Source organism: Triturus cristatus, chromosome 3_2 (genome assembly GCF_964204655.1).
Source record: "Triturus cristatus chromosome 3_2, aTriCri1.1, whole genome shotgun sequence".
NCBI classification, from domain to species: domain Eukaryota; kingdom Metazoa; phylum Chordata; class Amphibia; order Caudata; family Salamandridae; genus Triturus; species Triturus cristatus.
In genome coordinates, this window is record NC_140584.1 from 771,944,376 (window position 1) to 771,964,910 (window position 20,535).

General features: G+C 47.0%; 1 protein-coding gene across 3 annotated transcripts in view; it reads right to left on the bottom strand.

Annotated features, from left to right (window-relative positions):
- Positions 1-20,535, bottom strand: part of PIKFYVE (phosphoinositide kinase, FYVE-type zinc finger containing) — a 2,037,960-nt gene that overhangs the window by 394,448 nt on the left and 1,622,977 nt on the right. For all 3 annotated transcript variants that reach the window (XM_085648834.1, XM_085648836.1, XM_085648835.1), the window contains 2 exons: positions 14,738-14,914; positions 772-875 (listed from right to left, as the gene is read on the bottom strand). In XM_085648834.1, coding sequence (XP_085504960.1) covers positions 772-875; positions 14,738-14,914 — 281 coding nt within the window. The remainder of the gene's footprint in view (positions 1-771; positions 876-14,737; positions 14,915-20,535) is intronic.

The following is a 20,535-nucleotide window of genomic DNA, read 5'->3' on the forward strand; positions in this document are numbered from 1 at the left end:
ATCAGGCCAACTTTTCACAAAGCTTAACCAAAAAACAACTATCACAGATGTGGCCTTGGAAGCATGAATGGGCCAGTGCCCTCAACTGGGAGCGGGACTTACAGGAGGTTCATAACTTCTTATGATGTTTGGCAAATTACTGCTTCGCTTCGGGGTCCCAGATCACCTTAAGATGCGTGATGGAACATTTTTCGCAAGATTTGGAGTACACTGGAAATTAATTTGCAGAAAATCGTCAACTGACAAAAAAGGGAGAAAGGAACTGATGTGTGCATGCAGGGGTGGCATTTATATGTGGCTCCACTCTAACACTTCCAGGGCAGAACCAAGCCAATGTAGAGCCGCATGCACGAACTAGCGGCACACAGGGGCACTGCTGTGGAATCTTTTGGATCTAGTCTGGCAGCGGAGAATATTATCAAGGTGAGAAATCTTTGATTAGAAGTTTCCAATCAAATTACATACACGCAACCTACTTGGCCCAAAAATCCAGGCTGTCTAGGCGATTAATGTACATATTTACAAATTGAACAATACTTAAAAACCCATTTAATCATTGACTTTCCTTAATCGTCCACATTTCTTACAAAATTGAAAATCCTCACATAATTCCATATTTCAACAAGTTAAGCTTTACATTTTATGCATAATATTCTTAAACCTTTTCTGACACAGGTTAGGTTTATTTAAAAAAAAAAATCGAACAAATTCGATGACTAACTCTGAAGTCAGGCATTCAACATCAAATCATACAAGGGACAAAGCCCATACCTTCATCTGAACTGCGTTAGTGATGTATGTGAAGTAGTGAGGAGCGAAATCAAGGAAGGACTGAACTTCGAGACGGGGCATCTGCTTCAAAATGAACCGGTCATCTATAAAAGCAAAACAGATTATTTACACGCATACATAAATGATGTTTGGTTCAACACAAGCAATTCAGCAATGTTAACATTCACTGGTATTTTACTTCAAACGTTCTGGTAGTGACATTAATATTAAGATATGTGTCAACCATGGAGCAAAATGCTTTAGCAAGTCAATTCCTAGTTTTAGTAACACAAATTAGAAACTGAATTTAGTGAGTTGTAGGCTGTTTATGGGCAACTGAACGAGCAAATTACATTTTCTGGTTGAAATGAAACCTAGGCATCATCAATGATGAAAAACAGCTGAAATCTTAGCATACACTCCTGAAGAAGACACTATCTTCATGTGGAAATGTCTGAAAATTAAAATTTGAGTCTTACAATAATATACAGTTTTTATGAACTGCAAAATTAGTGTTTCCTTTTTGTAGTATAAAAGATGCTATTTTTAAAGTAGTGCAGCTATTGTATAATGGGTTGGCAATTGGCGCAGCAGTGCATTGGTTGTATTTTGGACGAATGTGATGATTAACTGTGTAGCAAAGATTAAAGTCTACGTCAGCATGAAAGAGATGGAGCATGTTAGGGTTTATCTGGTCATTACATTTTATGCACTGCAATCACTATTGGAAAGCTTCGCTTTCATTATTCTCCAATAACCATAATTGAAGCGAGCCACCATCGGAAGCATAGCATACTGAGCACTATAAGTAAGATAGCAAAATAGTGGCTTATCTGTTAAATAAAAATGTTGTATGTTTAATATGGTAATATTTTGAGAGCCCAAAAGAGAATATCATGACAATATGCCAACATGAAATTACTTTTTTAACTCAAAATCCTAATTCAATAATGGAAAACTATACACATCAGCAGAACCCAAACAACTCTAAACCTTTACTAGTTGTAAAATGGACGTCAATTCCACACACTTAATTTGGAAGAAGAATTAATCAGTACAGTCATGTAAAGGTGACTCCTCACATTTCATTAAAAGAACTGGCAAAAAATAGCTGTTACCAACAGACCACTCAAGTTCTAATCCTCTGTTTTTAGCACTCCACCCCAAAAAGTAAGGTCAGGATGGAAGAGCACTGTACAAACAAGAAACGATTTCAAGGATAAACTTAAAAACAGCACAACTCAACAATAAAAAGTGGCTGTAATAAGATAACTGTAAATAACAGGGAAATATATGTAAAAATTAAGGTTGTATGACTCTTCTGAATTCTGCTACATAAACTAGTGGAACTTGAGGACTTGTTGTCACGGGTAGTAAAGAACAAGTTACTTACCTTCGGTAACGCTATTTCTGGTGGATACAGTATCTGCCTGTGGATTCCTCACCTTGTGAATATCCCCTGCGCCAGCAACATTCGGAAACTTTTGTAGCAGTCCACGCCGATAAGGTCGAAGACGACGCCACAGAGACACGGCTCCGCTCGCGACTCCACTGACGTCACCGGCTCCATAAGAAGACCTTGTCGGCGTGATGACGTCAGTTCCGCCCTTTTTTCAGTGCCTTCGAGGCACACAGACGGACTGACAACAATATATACACAGCATACACAGTACATTATATACAAATCAACACACCCAGTGTGGAAATAAATAGAAAGGCAAAAGAAATAACACAATGCCTTTGACAGTAACAAATACACTTTGAAACACCATTATTAGAACTGTAGGTATACAAGGGTGGACAACGGGGAGGCGGGTGGGTCAGTGAGGAATCCACAGGCAGATACTGTATCCACCAGAAAAAGCGTTACCGAAGGTAAGTAACTTGTTCTTCTGATGGATACATCTGCCAGTGGATTCCTCACCTTGTGAATAGATTCCCAAAGCAGTCCCCACTCCCGGAGGAGGGTGTCCACCATTCTATACCAGAAAGTCCTGAAGGACGGAACGAGCAAAGTGTCCGTCCCTCCTCACCTCGGTGTCTAAGCAGTAATGCTTTGCGAAAGTGTGAAGGGAGGCCCAAGTTGCCGCCCTACAAATGTCCTCCACAGGAACACCTCTAGACAAAGCAGAAGTGGAAGACTTAGCTCTAGTGGAATGAGCCCTTAAACCCTCTGGAGGTTCCTTACCAGCCAAAGAGTAGCATATCTTGATACACAAGACAATCCATCTGGAAAGGGTGCACTTGTGCACCGCTCTGCCTTTCCTGCAGCCAACAAAGACCACGAAGAGCTGGTCATCAACCCAAAAGTCTTTTGTCCTGTCAAGGTAGAAGCTCACCGCCCTCTTAGGGTCCAAGCGGTGAAGTCTCTCCTCCTCCTTGGAAGTGTGAGGGGGAGGATAGAAGGTAGGGAGGGTAATGGATTGCCCCAGATGGAAAGGAGTTACCACCTTTGGCAGAAAAGCAGCCCTGGGCCTGAGTACCATTCTTTCAGCATGAATGGCCAAGAACGGGGGTTTTGAACTCAGAGCTTGAAGCTCAATTACCCTCTTTCCCGAGGTGATCACAATGAGAAAAACCGTCTTGAAAGACAGCAGTCTCAAGGGACACTTGTGTAAGGGCTCGAAGGGAGAACCCATCAGATAAGTTAAGACAAGATTTAAGTCCCATTGAGGCACAATAAAAGGAGTAGGAGGAAACTTGTTTGTAAGGCCTTTCAGAAATCGTAAAACAACAGGCGATTTGAACAAGGACGGCTGATCCGGCAAACAAAGGAAAGCCGACAAGTACCCCTTTACAGTGGCCACAGCAAAGCCTTGCTGAGCAAGAGAAAGGGCAAACTGCAGAATAAACGAGCCCTCAAAGGATCAATTGACTTCTCTCCACAACAGAGAACAAATTTAGACCACCTATAGGAATAGATAGATTTAGTGGAATGACGTCTGGCAGACAAAATTACATCTACCACATCTGGCGGGAGAGAGAAAGAATTCAGGTTGCCCCGTTCAATCTCCAGGCATGAAGGTGTAAGCTCTGGAGGTGGGGGTGTAGAACCTGCCCTTTGACTGTGAGAGGAGGTCTGCCCTCAGAGGGAAACAGAGCGGAGGGCACGAGGAGAGGTGGAGAAGATCTGTATACCACACCCTTCTTGGCCAATCCGGGGCGATCAATAGGACTTGGGCCCAGTCTTGGCGAATCTTCCTCAGAACCCGAGGAATCAAGGGTATGGGAGGAAACGCGTAAAGGAGACGTGAGTCCCATCTCAACTGAAACACGTCCCCCAAAGCCCCCTGCAACGGATACTGGAGACTGCAGAAAGACGGGCAGTGAGCTTTCTCGTGAGCGGCAAACAGGTCCACCCGAGGAGTTCCCCACATCCGAAAGACGTGACGAACCACCTCCGGATGAAGCCTCCACTCGTGGTTGGCAGAGAACTGCCGACTGAGACTGTCTGCACGTACGTTCAGAACCCCGGCCAGATATGCCATCAGACAAATCTGATGATCCTGAGCCCAGGACCAGAGACGCAGAGCCTCTCTGCAGAGACAATGCGACCCCACTCCTCCCTGCTTGTTGACATACCACATCGCTGTAGTGATGTCCGTCAGGACTTGAACCGACTGACCACGAAGGGAAGGGAGAAAGGCCTTGAGCGCCAAACGTATCGCCCGCAACTCCAGAAGGTTGATGTGAAGCAACCTTTCCTCTGGAGACCAAAGACCCTTGATCTCCAGATCCCCCAGATGAGCACCCCACCCTAAAGTGGATGCATCCGTTATTACTGTGGCCACCGATGAAGGTAGATGGAAGGGCTTTCCTTGAGACAGATTGCCCTCCACACTCCACCAAGACAGATCCGCCGCAGCTTCTCTAGAGATCCTCACAGACTCCCTGAGATCTCCTTTGTGCTGATACCACTGCCTGTGGAGGCACCACTGGAGCGCCCTCATGTGCCAGCGTGCATGGTTGACCAACAGAATGCAGGAAGCAAACAGACCGAGCAGGCGAAGGACCTTCAGGACTGGAACGACCGCTCCATTGTAAAATAAAGGAATCAATTCCTGTATGTCGAGAATCCTCTGTGGAGGTTGGAATGCCCGACACACAGTAGTGTAGAGTACCGCCCCTATGAACAGGTTGCGCTGAGAGGGCACCAGGTGAGATTTGGGCACGTTTATTGAGACACCCAATTTGTACAACAGCTGAGTTGTATCCTGCAGATGATGAAGCACCTTCTGTGGCGACTCCGCTTTGATCAGCCAGTCGTCCAGATAGGGGAAAACTGAAATCCCCGACCTTCTGAGATGGGCTGCCACCACCGCCATCACCTTCGTGAAGACTCGAGGTGCAGTATTAAGACCAAACAGAAGGACCGCAAACTGATAATGTTGCGACCCTACCGTAAACCAGAGATACTTCCTGTGCGACTTCAGGATGGGGATGTGAAAATACGCATCCTGCAAGTCGATCGACACCATCCAGTCCTCCTGATTCAGCGCTTGAAGAACCTGCGCAAGGGTGAGCATCTTGAACTTCTCTTGCTTCAGATAAAGATTCAAGATCCTGAGGTCCAATATCGGACGCAATCTGCCGTCCTTTTTCGGAATCAGAAAATACCGGGAGTAGCATCCCTGACCCCACTCCTGCTCTGGAACCACCTCTATCGCACCTTTATCTAGTAACTTTAGGACATCCTCCTGTAGGAGAAGACGGTGGTTCTCTGAGCAAGCCCCTTGGCAAGGAGGGTAATTTGGAGGAAATTCCCGAAAGGGAAGGGCATACCCATTTTCTACAAGATCTAGAACCCAAAGGTCTGTAGTAACCAATTCCCAATCTTGTAGAAAATGGGTAAGCCGGCCCCCCACAGGACCAACATGATCCAGAATGGTGGATCTAGTGCTGCTTTGCGGTGGTGGTAGGGGCTGAGGAAGAGGAGGAGGAGGAGAGCTGCCGGCCACAAGTGCGAACCCTGATTCTGCCTCTGTACCCCTTATACAGAGTGCTCTGCTGCTGTTGCTGCTGTTGCTGCTGGGGCTGCCTGTAAGTACGAAAGGTTGCCCTTCCGAAACCCCTGTACCTCTTGAACGATCCCCTTGACTGGGATTGAAGGCCCAAAGATTTAGCCGTAGCCTTACTTTCTTTAAAACGTTCAAGTGTAGCATCCGCCTTCTTGCCAAAGAGTCCGGAGCCATCAAAAGGCAAGTCCAACAGCGTTGATTGAACATCAGGGGAAAACTCAGATGACTTAAGCCACGCGCACCTCCTAGTGGCAACAGAAGATCCCATGACTCTTGCTACCGAGTCAGCTGTGTCCAATCCACTATCACCTGACGCGCTGCCGCCTGGGCATCCGAAAGGACCTTGTTACATTGAGGAAAAGTACTCTGGCTGGTAATGTAATCCAGGAGTCATAGGTGTAGTTAAGTAGATTTATTCATAGTAAGTAGGATGGTAAAGAAGGCCCCACCGGGAGCAGCATCCAGCTGCTCAGCCCATCTCACTCAAACTGACCACACTTCAAACCATGCATCCACGAACATTCCGATGACATCACACACACACAGGCTGAGCAGCAGGGAGAAGGAGAAGACAAGAATACCACATCTCCCTCCTTTAAACAATAAAAACAAAAGATACAAGAGAAAATCACAGTAAGTCCTGACGATGACAAGGCTAGGATTATAAATAAGCAATGACTAGAATGTATGAATAAATTCACATAAAATTTTGAAATAGCATTACATCACAATATAAGAACTCCAATCATGGTGAATAATTTAAAATGGTATGATTGATTGTATCACACCACATGACAAAACACCACTCCACTAAATTCAAAAGGATAATAGGACGACACCTCTCACACCCAATTCAAAAGAAAGATAGGACGTCACATTTTGCACTAACATGAAAAGAGGCACTAACCCAATGAAAACCATACATGACATACAATCCAACACTTTAATGTAAAACCTCACGCAATCACTCATCCGACAATAACCAATGTATAACCACATATGACCAAACGAATTCAACCATTCGACTGGCACTAACCCAATGAAAACCATACATGACATACAATCCAACACTTTAATGTAAAACCTCACACAATCACTCATCCGACAATAACCAATGTATAACCACATATGACCAAACGAATTCAACCGTTCGAATGACACACTAACCAACACCTAACCACCATCCCTCATCCAAACCAAAAATATCCAAAATATCACAAATCATGCCAGTTGGCCAGACCAGCACAAAAAGTGATAAACAGGAAACCCAAACTAAAAGAATGGCGCCCCTCAGATTAACCAGGACAGGAACGCAGAATTTCTAAACCAAACACACACAACATGGGGTTAACACATAAGTTAAAGTTACCATTCAAACATATGCCAAAACACAACACCACTTTAAAGGGTACATGACCCCACTGCGCACAAGGTTCACGACTCCCTGAAACGCACACCTAGGCAACACACACTTTAAGGGGTACATGACACCCCAGCGCTCACAGGATATCTGACTCCCAGAAACGCACACCTAGACAACACATAACACACTTTAAAAAGGGTATTTGACCCTCAAAACCAATGCCTAGGCCACACCACTTTAAGGGGTACATGACTCCCCAGCGCTCACAGGATACCCGACTCCTAGAAACGCACGCCTAGACTAAACTTAAACACTTTAAAAGGGTATTTAATCCCTGAAACCAATGCCTAGGCCACACACACTTTAAGGGGATACATGACTCCCCAGCGCTCACAGGATGCATGACTTCCTGAAACGCACACCTAGTCAACACATAATACACTTTAAAAAGGGTATTTGACCCTCAAAACCAATGCCTAGGCCACACCACTTTAAGGGGTACATGACTCCCCAGCGCTCACAGGATACATGACTTCCTGAAACGCACGCCTAGACAGCATATAATACACTTTAAAAAGGGTGTTTGACCCTCGAAACACACACCTAGGCAAACCACTTTAAGGGGTACATGACTCCCCAGCGTTCACAGGATACATGACTTCCTGAAACGCACGCCTAGACAAAATAAGTGACAGACTTTAAAGAATAACTGGCACCCCAAAATAAAACAAATAAAAGATTGTGATATGTTAAATGTAAATGTCCACGCTAACCAATTAAAGCGCGAACATCATGGTACTAAGATATTAAACAATGCCAGTGTTATTACACATCTGCTCTCACGCATACACAGAAAATACTCAACATGTAAAACGCTGAGATTGCCAATGCCAAAAATATTAGGTGATCACTGTAAAAACTTAAGCATAAGGTGATCATTAACATTAAACATTACTGTAAGTACCATAACATAATAAACTAAAAAAACAAAACGTAGTCACCGTTGTCGTCTCTGGAAAAAAATGCTTGAATAAAATCCCATTAGAACAAATGTTGAAACAGAACTGGGAAGGATCCATCCAAAATCCACAAGGTGGCAGTGTTGCCAAAACTTTGATAATTAAACAGTTTCACACAAGGACAATAGATAAGTTAATTGTATCGCGATCTCCTAAATGAAACCAAACTTAACAAAAACACCTTGTCCTGTTTCTCTTTAAACGCCACATATTGAATCAATTTCTTTTGCAGCATAGTATTGAGGTTGAAAATATGACAAATCGGTGCAGCACTCATTTCCGTACTGATTGTTCAGTGGGCATACTTCGCAGCTCACAAGGTTTGGCACACACAGGTGGTGCTGATTACGTTAACTTTCCCCGGATGAAGTTCTAGATACTTGTCTTCAAGGCTGTGTGACTTGAATTCCGATCAATAAAGTTTTTTTTTTTTAAATGTAGATGAAAAATAAATGGCTGATAGAAGCGTCATCACGCAACGTGCATGTCGACGGGCGACTGCACCAATTACGTCAGGTGGACAATTCTAACAATTTGACAGACGACGGTGCACGCTCCTAAAGCAGAACGGTAGACTGCACGCGTGACAGGGCTCGCTCCACAGGTAACTGCCATTAGAGATTCAAATGGTGCGGTTGAGACGATGTCATGGCAATTAGGACAATATTTCTTCGTAAATGACACAAATCCTTGGAATTTGAGCACACAACATCGGGGCTCACACAAACTGATCTTTGTTTACATGTGAAACTTCAAATTACCGCAGACTGCAGTTTGACCACACAAGTTCACACAGAGGTCCGTTTATCACATTGACATCAGGGTAATAAACGCAGACTGCAGTTTAACGGCTTCAAATTGTGTCTCACAAGTTGACACAGAGGTCTGCATATTATATTTCCATCAGGGTGCATCTGGTTCGAAAATTTTACCCCCGATCATAATATTTCAAAAATTCTTCACTACTTGTAAATGTTGGGGGTTTCAAAGTGAAAACAGTCAGTTCCTTTCAAGAGCCCAATGTTATTTGTAGGTAGGCACACACAGGATGGTTGTCTTCACATCGACATATTTTAAATGCCTGAAACTTTTAAAAGGTAAGCTGATGTAGGCTGATCAAAACATTCAACCACACAATGTCCAACGCCCCAAAACGTACCTTAGTAAGCTGTCTGTTATAAAAGACACCGGTGGGGCATCCTAGGCGTGGATTATCTTTGTCTTCAGGCTCAGCTAGCTTCTATTTAGGCGCAGTTTCATCAGATCCTTTAGTTTAATATGTTCCTTAGGTTTTCGCGTGGTTCTTTACTTCCAATCGTCGCCACTGTTACATTGAGGAAAAGTACTCTGGCTGGTAATGTAATCCAGGAGTCATAGGTGTAGTTAAGTAGATTTATTCATAGTAAGTAGGATGGTAAAGAAGGCCCCACCGGGAGCAGCATCCAGCTGCTCAGCCCATCTCACTCAAACTGACCACACTTCAAACCATGCATCCACGAACATTCCGATGACATCACACACACACAGGCTGAGCAGCAGGGAGAAGGAGAAGACAAGAATACCACAGACCTCATTAAAACCAACCCTATCCTCCGCTGATAGTTTTGGGGCTAGCTGCTTCGCTGAATCCATGAGCGCATGAATATAGCGTCCCAAGAGGCAAGTGGCATTTGTAGATTTAAGGGCCATGCTGGCCGAAGAAAAGACCTTCTTGGCCGACTGATCCAGTTTTTTAGCCTCCCTGTCACTCGGGACCTGGGGAAACGAACCTGTAGATTTCCTTGAACATGCTGCCTGAACCACCAGACTCTCAGGAGACGAGTGAGAAGTTACAAATTCTGGGTCCCCCGGAGCTGCCCTATACCTCCTGGCAATGGTTTTCGAAACTGCCGGAGCAGAAAAGGGCTTACGCCACGCCTCCATCACTGGCTCTATGATGGCTTCGTTAAAGGGAAGTAAAGGCTCAGAAACAGTAGTGGGAGAGTGCAGCACCTCTGTTAAAATGTTCGGCTTGAATTCAGCAGAAGGCAACTGCAGATCTAAAAGTTCAGCTGCTTTTCCTATGACCGCATGGTATGGTGCCACATCCTTTGAAGGTGCATCAGAAGGAGGAGTAATCTCCCATTCAGGAGACAATAGCCTCCTTCAACTCCTCAAAAACATCATCTGACTCCATGAGCTTCCCTTCTTCTACCTCCTCCATTAGGTATCTTTGCTCATCCAACACTCTCTGAGCCTCCCTCCTAGACCTGATTCTTACAACCGGCGTCGGCGGCGCCGTGATCGAATCCGACGGCGCCGGTGCCGGCGTCGATCGTGGATCCACAGGAGCAGCCGACGTCGAGTCGGCGCCAGTGAAGAAGGGAGCGGCGTCGACGTCCTCGGCGCTGGTAGATGCCAAGACGGCGTCGCCGGAAAAAATGGCATGAAGGGGGCCTGAGGATAGGCTTGAGGAACCCCCAAACTGAAGGCCATAGGACCCATACCCGAAGGTGCACCATAGGGGTACATGGCTCTGGAAAATACCCCGTACATTGCATTAAGATAATGCGTGGGGTCCTGACCTGGTCCAGGGAACGCAGGATACAATCAATCAATCAATCAATCAATCAATCAATGCATTTGTATAGCGCACTACTCACCCAGAGGGTCTCAAGGCGCTAGGGGAGGGGGGTCCGCTACTGCTCGAACAGCCAGGTCTTGAGTTGTTTCCTGAAGGCGAGGTGGTCCTGGGTCTGGCGGAGGTGGGTCGGGAGGGAGTTCCATGTCTTGGCGGCGAGGTAGGAGAAGGACCGTCCTCCTGTGGTGGCTCTTCGGATGCGGGGGATGGTGGCGAGGGCGTGGCCAGTCGATCGAAGCTGGCGTTTGGGAGCGTAGAAGTTGAGGCGGTTGTTGAGGTATCCTGGGCCTTGGTTGTGTAGGGCTTTGTGTGCGTGGGTGAGGAGACGGAAGGTGATTCTCTTGTTGACCGGGAGCCAGTGCAGGTCTCTCAGGTGTCCGGAGATGTGGCTGCGACGGGGGATGTCGAGGATGAGTCGTGCTGAGGCGTTCTGGATCCGCTGGAGTCTCTTCTGGAGTTTGGCGGTGGTTCCGGCGTAGAGGGAGTTGCCGTAGTCCAGCCGGCTGGTGACGAGGGCCTGGGTAACCGTCTTCCTGGTCTCGGTGGGGATCCACCGGAAGATCTTACGTAGCATGCGCAGGATGTTGAAGCACGACGAGGAGACGGCGTTGACTTGTCTGGTCATGGAGAGGGAGGAGTCCAGGATGAAGCCCAGGTTGCGTGTGTGGTCTGTTGGTTGGGGTGCGTTGCCTAGGGCGGGGGGCCACGAGGAGTCGTCCCAGGCGGAGGGTGAGGATCCCAGGATGAGGACTTCCGTCTTATCCGAGTTCAGTTTCAGGCGACTGTTCTTCATCCATTCGGCTACCTCTTTCATCCCTTCGTGAAGGTTGGCTCTGGCGGTGGTGGGGTCGTTGGTGAGGGAGAGGATCAGCTGGGTGTCGTCGGCGTAGGAGATGATGTTGAGGTTGTGCTGGCGTGCGATGTCTGCGAGGGTGCTCATGTAGACGTTGAAGAGGGTTGGACTGAGCGAGGACCCTTGAGGAACGCCGCAGATGACTTCAGTGGCATCAGATCTGAACGGGGGGAGGCGGACTCTCTGTGTCCTTCCGGCGAGGAAGGAGATGATCCATTCCAGTGCCTTCTCCTGGATTCCGACGTTGTTGAGTCGCTGCACTAGAGTACGGTGGCAGACAGTGTCGAAGGCCGCGGAGAGGTCTAGGAGGATGAGGGCCACTGTTTCTCCGTTGTCAAGCAGTGCTCGGATGTCATCGGTGGCTGCGATCAGGGCGGTCTTGGTGCTGTGGTTGGCTCGGAAGCCAGACTGCGAGAGGTCGAGGGATCCGTTTGTCTCGAGGAAGGCGGCCAGCTGCTTGTTGACGGTCTTCTCGATGACTTTTGCAGGGAACGGGAGCAGCGAGATGGGGCGGTAGTTCTTGAGGTCGGTGGGGTCGGCTGATGGCTTCTTTAGTACAGGATACTGTTCGGGCATCACCGGACTCGGGCCAACCGGCGCTGGCGGTGGAATCTGCAAGGGCCGAAGGCTCACCAGGAACTGGAAGCTCCTCAACCGGAGCCGGGGATGAAGCCAGAGCCGGAGATGGGACCGGCGTCGGAGATGGAGCCGGAGCATGTTCCGGTGAAGCCACAGGTGAAGACAGGCCAACAGATGAATTCAGAATGGGTGAGGGAGATACAAAGTCCTTAAGGCGTCGAGTGGGCGACTTCGAACTCGGAGCCGTACTCTTATCCGAGTGACGCCGAGAGGAATGCCTCCTCTTCTTCTTGTGCCTGGATTTGGAAGCATGCCCCGAAGTCGACTTCGACGCCGACCTCGATCTTGACCTCGTCCTCGACTTTCTCCGGCCTCTCTTCTCTTTCTTCATCCTCGCGATGACGAGCTTTGCTTCCCTCTCCTTGAGAGCCTTGGAACTCATCTTGGGGCAGCAAGAACATCCCTCTACATCATGGATGGTCCGATGACAGGCACCATACGCAGTCGTCATGTGGATCCGTAATGGACATATGCTTCCCACATTCACGACAGGGTTTGAATCCTGACTTCTTTGTCGACATTTTCACATAAGAAGACAAAGAGAAGTAGTAGAAAAAAACCAAAGTAACAGTGAAGCTACAGATAGAGATTCCCGAAATCCGTTGGCGTCGACGGCGCGGAAAAAAGGGAATTGACGTCATCACGCCGACGAGGTCTTCTTATGGAGCCGGTGACGTCAGTGGAGTCGCGAGCGGAGTCGTGTCTCTGTGACGTCGTCTTCGACCTCATCGGCGTGGACTGCTACAAAAGTTTCCGAATGTTGCTGGCGCAGGGGATATTCACAAGGTGAGAAATCCACTGGCAGATGTATCCATCGGCAGATTATCTTACTTACATTTGGGATTGCTGGTAGGTGGCACCATCAACCACCATCACCATGGAAGAGGTGTGGTGCAGCAGCCAGGGTGCCTGACTCCGGACTACAGGGTTCACGGTTCGATCCCCGGCACCATCAGCCCAGTACCATGTGACTCTGGGCAATAGCTCGCTTAATCTTCCCGAGGGCCCCCAGCGCCGGGACACCATTTCGGAGGTAGCTGTGCGCTTTACAAATACTGGTATTTCATATTATTTAATATTTCATATTTCATAAAGGCTCCATGCCACCACAGAAATTACACTGAGCAGCATATATTTGGTAGACCCTGATGGTGACTTCATTTTTCCTATTTTATCTATGCCCTGAGAAGCAGAAATGTGACAAGATTGATGTAATGAATGGTAGTGAGCAGATCCAACTTGGAACCCTGGTAAAAGGCAGAGTTATATTGAATTTCTGCAGCATGGCCTCTTTGGAGGCTACAACGTGATACGGATACAAAGACAGCCGGAGGAACTCGGGCATATTTTTTCAAGCAGCTGAATGCATGCTGAGGAGAAAGACTAAGCTGGAGTTGGGTCCAGTAGACACAGATTTGGTGACCTCACCTTACACAGGAGCACTTGGTAGTCGAGGCGTCTCAGTTGTGTTTCTTGTGCTATTCATTAAATCCTTATATTTAGATTTACCCAAAAAGGGCAAAATGGAGAGTGACTAGCCTTGTTTCTTGAATCTGTGGATGGAAATTTTGAATCCCCACCTCCTCAACATGTCCAGGTACAGAGAGAATTTGCTATAGGACTTGAAGTCATTTTGGCCCTCAGATAACATAGACAGCATGCGGATCTGTGCAGAACATCTGCTCCCTACCCAGTTTGAAGCCTGTAGTCTTCTGTGGCCATATCCCTGCAACACTGCCAGGATAAATGTATTTGTGTAGTATTTGTTCTGTAACTCAACAAAATTGGTAGTAATAGGGCTCAGAATCCAGATATGTGTCAAAGTGCACGTAAAAGAAAGGAACAGAGTTGGTGCCTCTATGCAATTCTGTATTGTCATGGCTGGGGTGGGGCGGAGCCATGATGGAGTTTGCAGTGTTTTTCCAGATCCAGTCTGGAGACTCAAAGGATTACAAAAGGTGAGCATTCTACAGGAAGAAATACGCATCAGAAATAAAGTAAATTGCAGCAAAACAACACGGATGGATTTTCCGCTGCCCTCTAAGCATATTTTCCAAATAACAGTGCCTTTCTAATGTGCGGCAATTGTACTCTTGAGGGACCACAGCAGTCAATCTCGGGCTGGCTGAAGCCCCATGAACATTGTCACTTGAATAAGAATTCCAGATGGGCAGCTATTTTTGTCAAAATTCTGTATACACCATGCTTTTGGAAAGACGGAAGGAGAGTGTAACACACATTTTTAAGTAGGTCGCTGAAAGTAATCAAATGCAAAAAACCTTAAATTCACAAATGAACCCATGGATACATTTGAACTGGAGCCTGTGCTGATTGAAAAGATCTTTAGTCAAATGCAAAATCTTCCTGCGTTCCTAACACTACCTTCCCTAGTATTACAAGTTTACAAAAAAAGCTTTGAAATGTAGCTAGAAGGGAAGCATCATGGTCAATTACCTTCTGTGGCATAAAAAGCCGCCCCTGACTTCCCGCCCCTTGCCTGCCAGGGCACACAGTGGGCTAGAGAGCGGATAAAGTCCTCTTCACTGCTTCCCAGAATCACTTCACGCATCCGGTGGAACTCCTCTGCATAATAAATTCGGCAGTAGAATTTTGCATTGGCATCTGAAAACTCTGTTGAGAAACATCGAAATGAAAAGTATTGTTTAATATCAGACAGTTTTGTTTCGAAGTGTTGTTTTAAATCAATTCCAATTTCAGGAAAGACCAGTCTCATTTCAGTATGGTATTTAATTATGACAAACTTCAAACATTAAGAGGATCCAATGATTTAATTAAATTACTCTATTTGCTTCAAAGAAACATGCGCACTAATGCTGTTTTTGTTACTCTTTTCAAACTGACCTAAATGAGGTCTCTATTTAGCTCATACCAAATATAAAACCATTCCTGGAAAACAATGAGGTTTATACAAAGCCTCTCTAATTTAAATAAAATGATTCTCCATTATGCACTTCACTTGGTGACAGCAGCAAAATATTGGACCATATTTCCCTCAATCTGTTCAAACACCACTGGCCTGCATTATTGTTGTGCATTATCTTCAAAATCTGCTGCATAACCATTTATGTCCTGCAACTGAAGGAACCAGAAAACCTAAAAAGTTATCAAAAAATGTTGAAACAGACGGAGTAAATGTCACCTGACCATGAACGGCAAAATTTCTTTAGCCTGTCCAAAAGGATTTGGAACAGGTTCTTTGAGAACAGGGAGTGGTGCGCCAAGTCCAGAGCCTTAAACGTAACTCGCTTGGCGACAGGCAGACAGCGAAGTGTGCGCAAATGTTGTATAACACTGTTTCTGATTGGGATATTATAAAGAAGCCTAGCCGCTGCATTCTGGACAACCTGCAATTTGTTAAGAATGTAGCCTGGTAAGCCGATGTACAAAGCATTGGTGTAATCAATGTCAGTATCAGCGCCAGAGTAACCATTTCCTTAGTAGCCCTGAGAAGAAGCAGGAGACATTTCCGAAGGGATGTAAGAATTCCAAAGCAGCTCCCAGCGAGCTTCTCGATCTGGGTCAAAAAAGTTAAGTTCTCTTCAAACCAGACTCCCAGATTCTTAACGGGTTGACCAGAAGTAGATGGCAGGGGATAACCAGGTGGCCAAAGTGTTTAGCTAAACTGGGGGGAGGGGGGGAGGGAATTCCCGTAGAGGAGGATTTCCGATTTGTCTTCATTACAATTAAGCTGTGCCGTAGCAAGCCAGTGAAAGACAGCTGTTAAACAGTTTTTCGCCACTAAAGTGGAATACTCAGATTTGCCCCAAGTGAACAAAAGATGGGTGTCTTTGGCATATGCCGAAATCTTGGCTCCAAGATCCTCCGCCAGCTGAACCAGGGGAGTGACGAAAATGTTAAAGAGCAGGGGGCTGAAGGAAGACCCCTGCGGCACTCCAGTGGACACCAACTGAGGCGAGGATGCAAACGGGGGGAGCCAACCTGCTGCGTACGACCCTCCAGAAAGGATTTCAGCCAACCCCAGGCAGTACCTAAAATGCCTATGCCCGTTAAGCAGGCCAAAAGCAGAGAATGAGGGACCGTATTGAACGCTGCTGAAAGATTTAGCAAATAAGAACAGCCCTTCCGCCAGCGTCCATGCAATCCCGGATAGCTTCAGAGACATCAGCTAAAGCAGACTCCTTGCTATGCGAGGCTCTGAACCCAGATTGGGCGGGATGGAGTAAGCCTGAGCTTTCAATATAATCAGTAAGTTGTTTATAAACAGCCTTCTCACATATTTTGGCCACACTAGGTAGGGGGGCAATAGGACAATAGCTCCCTGGGTCTAGTGGGTCCAATAATGTTTTTTTAAAGAGTGGCAAAATCTTCACCTGTTTTCACGCTGCCGGGACAAGAGCCTCGTGAAGGGACAAGTTGATGAGCCTGTTGACTTCAGGGTTGACTGTCTCCTCTACTGAGGCCAAAAGCCAAGCAGCACAGGGGTCAGATAGAGAGCCTGATTTCAGGGCCATAAGAATCTTAAGTGAATCCGATAAATTAACATGAGTAAAAGCCGCTAATGAGGGAGATGAAACAGGTAAAGCCTCTAAGGGCGCCGATACAGCAGTATCCTGGCACCGATTAGTGAACGTTGTCTGTATAGAGCGAATCTTATTAATGAAAAAGTTGGAAAGTTTCTCGCACCAGGCGTCCGAAGCAGGAAGCCTATCAGACTCAGCTATAGGAGCCAGGAAGCTCTGAACAATAGAAAAAATGTCCTTAGAATTATTTCTTGCAAAATTAATGTGATCCACATAATAAAGGCCTTTAGCCTGTGCTATGGTAGTATAATACATTTTCTGGACTGCCCTAAGTGTCAACTTTGCTAGCGGGCAGTAGTCTTTCCGCTACCAGCGTTCAATTTTTTTTACATTGCTGCTTCAGTACTTTGAGTTCAGATGAGAACCAAGGTTTAGAGGGAGATTCCCTGGCTCGTCTATGCAGCGAAGGAGGGGAGAGAGGATCTACTACCTGCATGATCCATCCAGAGAAGCTAGCCAGGGGTCCCTCTAAATCAGTAGGACAAACTGGCCTTGACTCTGCCAAGGCATGGCTAAAAGCCAGAGGATCAATTTTGGTGGAGGCAGGCCCGTGTCTGATCTGAGCCATGGGATTAATGCCCTCAAGGGCCCAGGGAATATAAGACAGGAAGTGGTCGGACCAGGACACCGGGAGTGGGTCTTCGATCATAATGGGGAAGTTAGAACAGATGGGGTCAAATATATGACCACCACAGTCGGTAGGTAATTTAACCCACTGAGTGAGCTGAGCAAGGCTATGTGAATCCAAAAACTCCAGAGTTGGCTCTAAATCATTTGGGTCTAGATGAATATTAAGGTCCCCGAGAAGGAGATAGTGGGAGAACTGTAGGGTGCTGGGGACAATTGCGTCGTCCAATGCTTTGAGGAAGGTCCCTACCGGGCACGGGCCCATAGGCCAGAGTTACCCCCAGCGTGGATTAAGAAAAGATGCAGATACTAAAGACCAGGATTTCACCCTCACCCAGCTGCAATGCCTCACTATGATGAAAAACCCAATTATCCCTATAAATGACTGCTACCCCGCCACCTCTACCATTTCGACAGTCAGCACGGACGATCTTAAATCCCTCTGGGATGGACATCTCCACTATCGGGTTTGAAAATTCATTCAACCAGGTCTCGGTAATAAAGAGAAGATCGATCGGGTTATCTGAGAGAAGGTCAAAGATATTCTGATGGTGTTTCCTCAAAGAGCGGGTATTAATCAGTGCTGCCCGAATGAAGGACCCCTTCTTACTCCATGAGCGCGATACTAGACTGGGGACAACCATCCAGACCTAGCCCCAAACGATAGTCACAATTCTGAAAAACCGTGAGGGTATGGGATGAAGCCTCCCACCCATGTGAAGGGAAGCAGGGACGTGGGCGAAGCAACAGCAAGTTATTTCGACTATATGTTCGAGAAAACTCATGCTGAGAGCAAGATCGGGCAGCGTAGCTGGAGCTGGCCGCATCCGGGTCGCAGATGGGCTTGCCTTAGGCGTGCCCAATCCGTGCATCCGCTGCGCATCCTGGCAACACGTATTATTATAGGAAATCCTCCCTGACAACTAGAGTGCGCACTGAGCTAAAATGGCGTCTCTAGATGTCGAATGGATAGGAAATCCGGAAGTGGCTGCCGGTCCGGACTCCCCGATCTAGGTAATGCCCCCAAAGCCCCCACAGTCAAATTCATACAATGCAAAATAAAATAAACAGAGGACCAGTAAAATTAGCTTAAAAGGAGTAGCAAATCGTTTTTAAAAATAGCAGCAAAATGTGCAGCAAAGACGGTATTGCAAGCACCCCTCAGGCCTGATGTGGCTGTAAACCCTTTCCGTTGCCACGAAAGGGGCGAAAGGAAGACTGGCCACGGTGGGCGGAGGAGAGGCCCAACGATCTGGCCGTAGCTCGAGAGTCTTTGAATCTGACCAGGGCCGAATCTGCCTTTTCCCCAAAAAAGGTGGGTTCCATCAAAGGGCATGTCCATCAAATTGGCTTGGACATAGCCCGAGAATCCAGTTGTTAGAAGGCAGGTGTGGCGCCTCAAGGCCACCGTCGTTGAAATCGATCTGCCTAGCAAATCGGTCGTATCACGGCCACACCGTATGGTGAATTTTACTGCATCTCTCCCATCCTTGACAGCTTGGGACAGCACAGCCCAGGCCTCCTTTGGGACTTGTGGCAGCACTCGCACAAACGTCTACCAAAGGCAATGGGAGAAACAGCCCGATAAGCATGCGGTGTTCACCGACCACAATGCCAGACTGGAGGAAGAAAACGACTTCTTCCTGAATGAATCCAGCCTCTTGGATTCCCTATCCGGAAGGGTGGAAGGGCACACGCCTTGGGACGTAGAGGCCTGCACCACCAAACTCTCTGGGGTGGGGTGTTGGCTGAGGAGTTTTGGGTCTCCCGGAGCTGGGAGATGGCTGCGTGCAATCGTCCTATTTAGAAGAGCCCCTGTGCTAGGTTATGTTATGTTAGTAGTGTTTTGTAAAGCGCTCGTTCACCGGTTGGTTTCTTGGCGCTGGATCTAGGAAGTGCCGGAAGGTTTGACAGTTCAATTGTAAGCTTGAATGTACAACCAAGTTTTAAGGGATCGAATTCCATAAATTAGGTGCCAGGGTTGCAAACCTGGTTCCTCCTTCTCGCTTTAACTTAAAGGTAGGTATTGACAGTAGCTGGAGGTGGGCCGAGCGAAGGTTCCGTGAGGGACTGTATCTGGAAATGAGACTGTCTATGAATCCAGGACCCTGACCGTGCAATGACTTGAATACCAGGCAACCAATCTTAAATACACAGCGTTGGGGCATGGGGAACCAGTGCAATTCCTTCAAAAGGTGGGAAACATGATGCCACCTAGGTTGCCGGTAGATCAGTCTAGCTGCCTGGTTTTGGACTATCTACAGTCGTTTCATAAAACCAGCTGGTAATCCAAGGTAGCTTGCATTAGAATAATCTAGGCACTAGAAAACCATAGCCATTACAACCTGTACCAGCGCGGCTTGGGTCAGCAATCTACTCATCTTTCTGATTTTACGCAGCTGGTAGGCACAAGAAGAGATAATAGATCCCACATGCGTTTTTAGAGACAGGTCATTGGATATTATACCTCCAAGGCACTTGGAAGATGAAGAAGGGGCGGGAGGGGGTCCCAGGTCTCCTAGCCAATAGTGGGAGTCCCAGAATCTCTGGCTGCCACCTGTCAGGATTAATTCAGTCTTTCCTGGGTTTAGTTTTAGATGATTTCTGTCCATCCAGGGACTGATGAACCGCATGGTTGACTGAAAACCCGAGACTGAATGGGGTGAATTATCGATGGTGAAGAGCAGCTGCAGATCATCAGCATAATTGAAAGTAACCATTTTTCTTTCCTTCAATGACTTGATCAATGGGAGGAGATATAGGTTAAATGAAAGTGGGGAGAGCGAAGATCCCTGTGGCACCCCACACGGGAGCCATAAACTGGGCCAGGCGAACAGCCTGGAAGCGATCCTCCAAAAAGGAACATATCCAGCTTAAGGCTGGCCTCTGGATGCCTGCTTCCTTGACACGGTCCAACAGGATACCATGGTCGACCGTGTCAAAAGCTGCGGATAAATCTAACAGCACCACGGCCTGAGGAATACTCTTATCAGCTTTCTCCAGTAGGGAGTCCATTACTGCAGTAATGACTGACTCTGTGGAGTGGGCAGGGCGAAAGCCCGC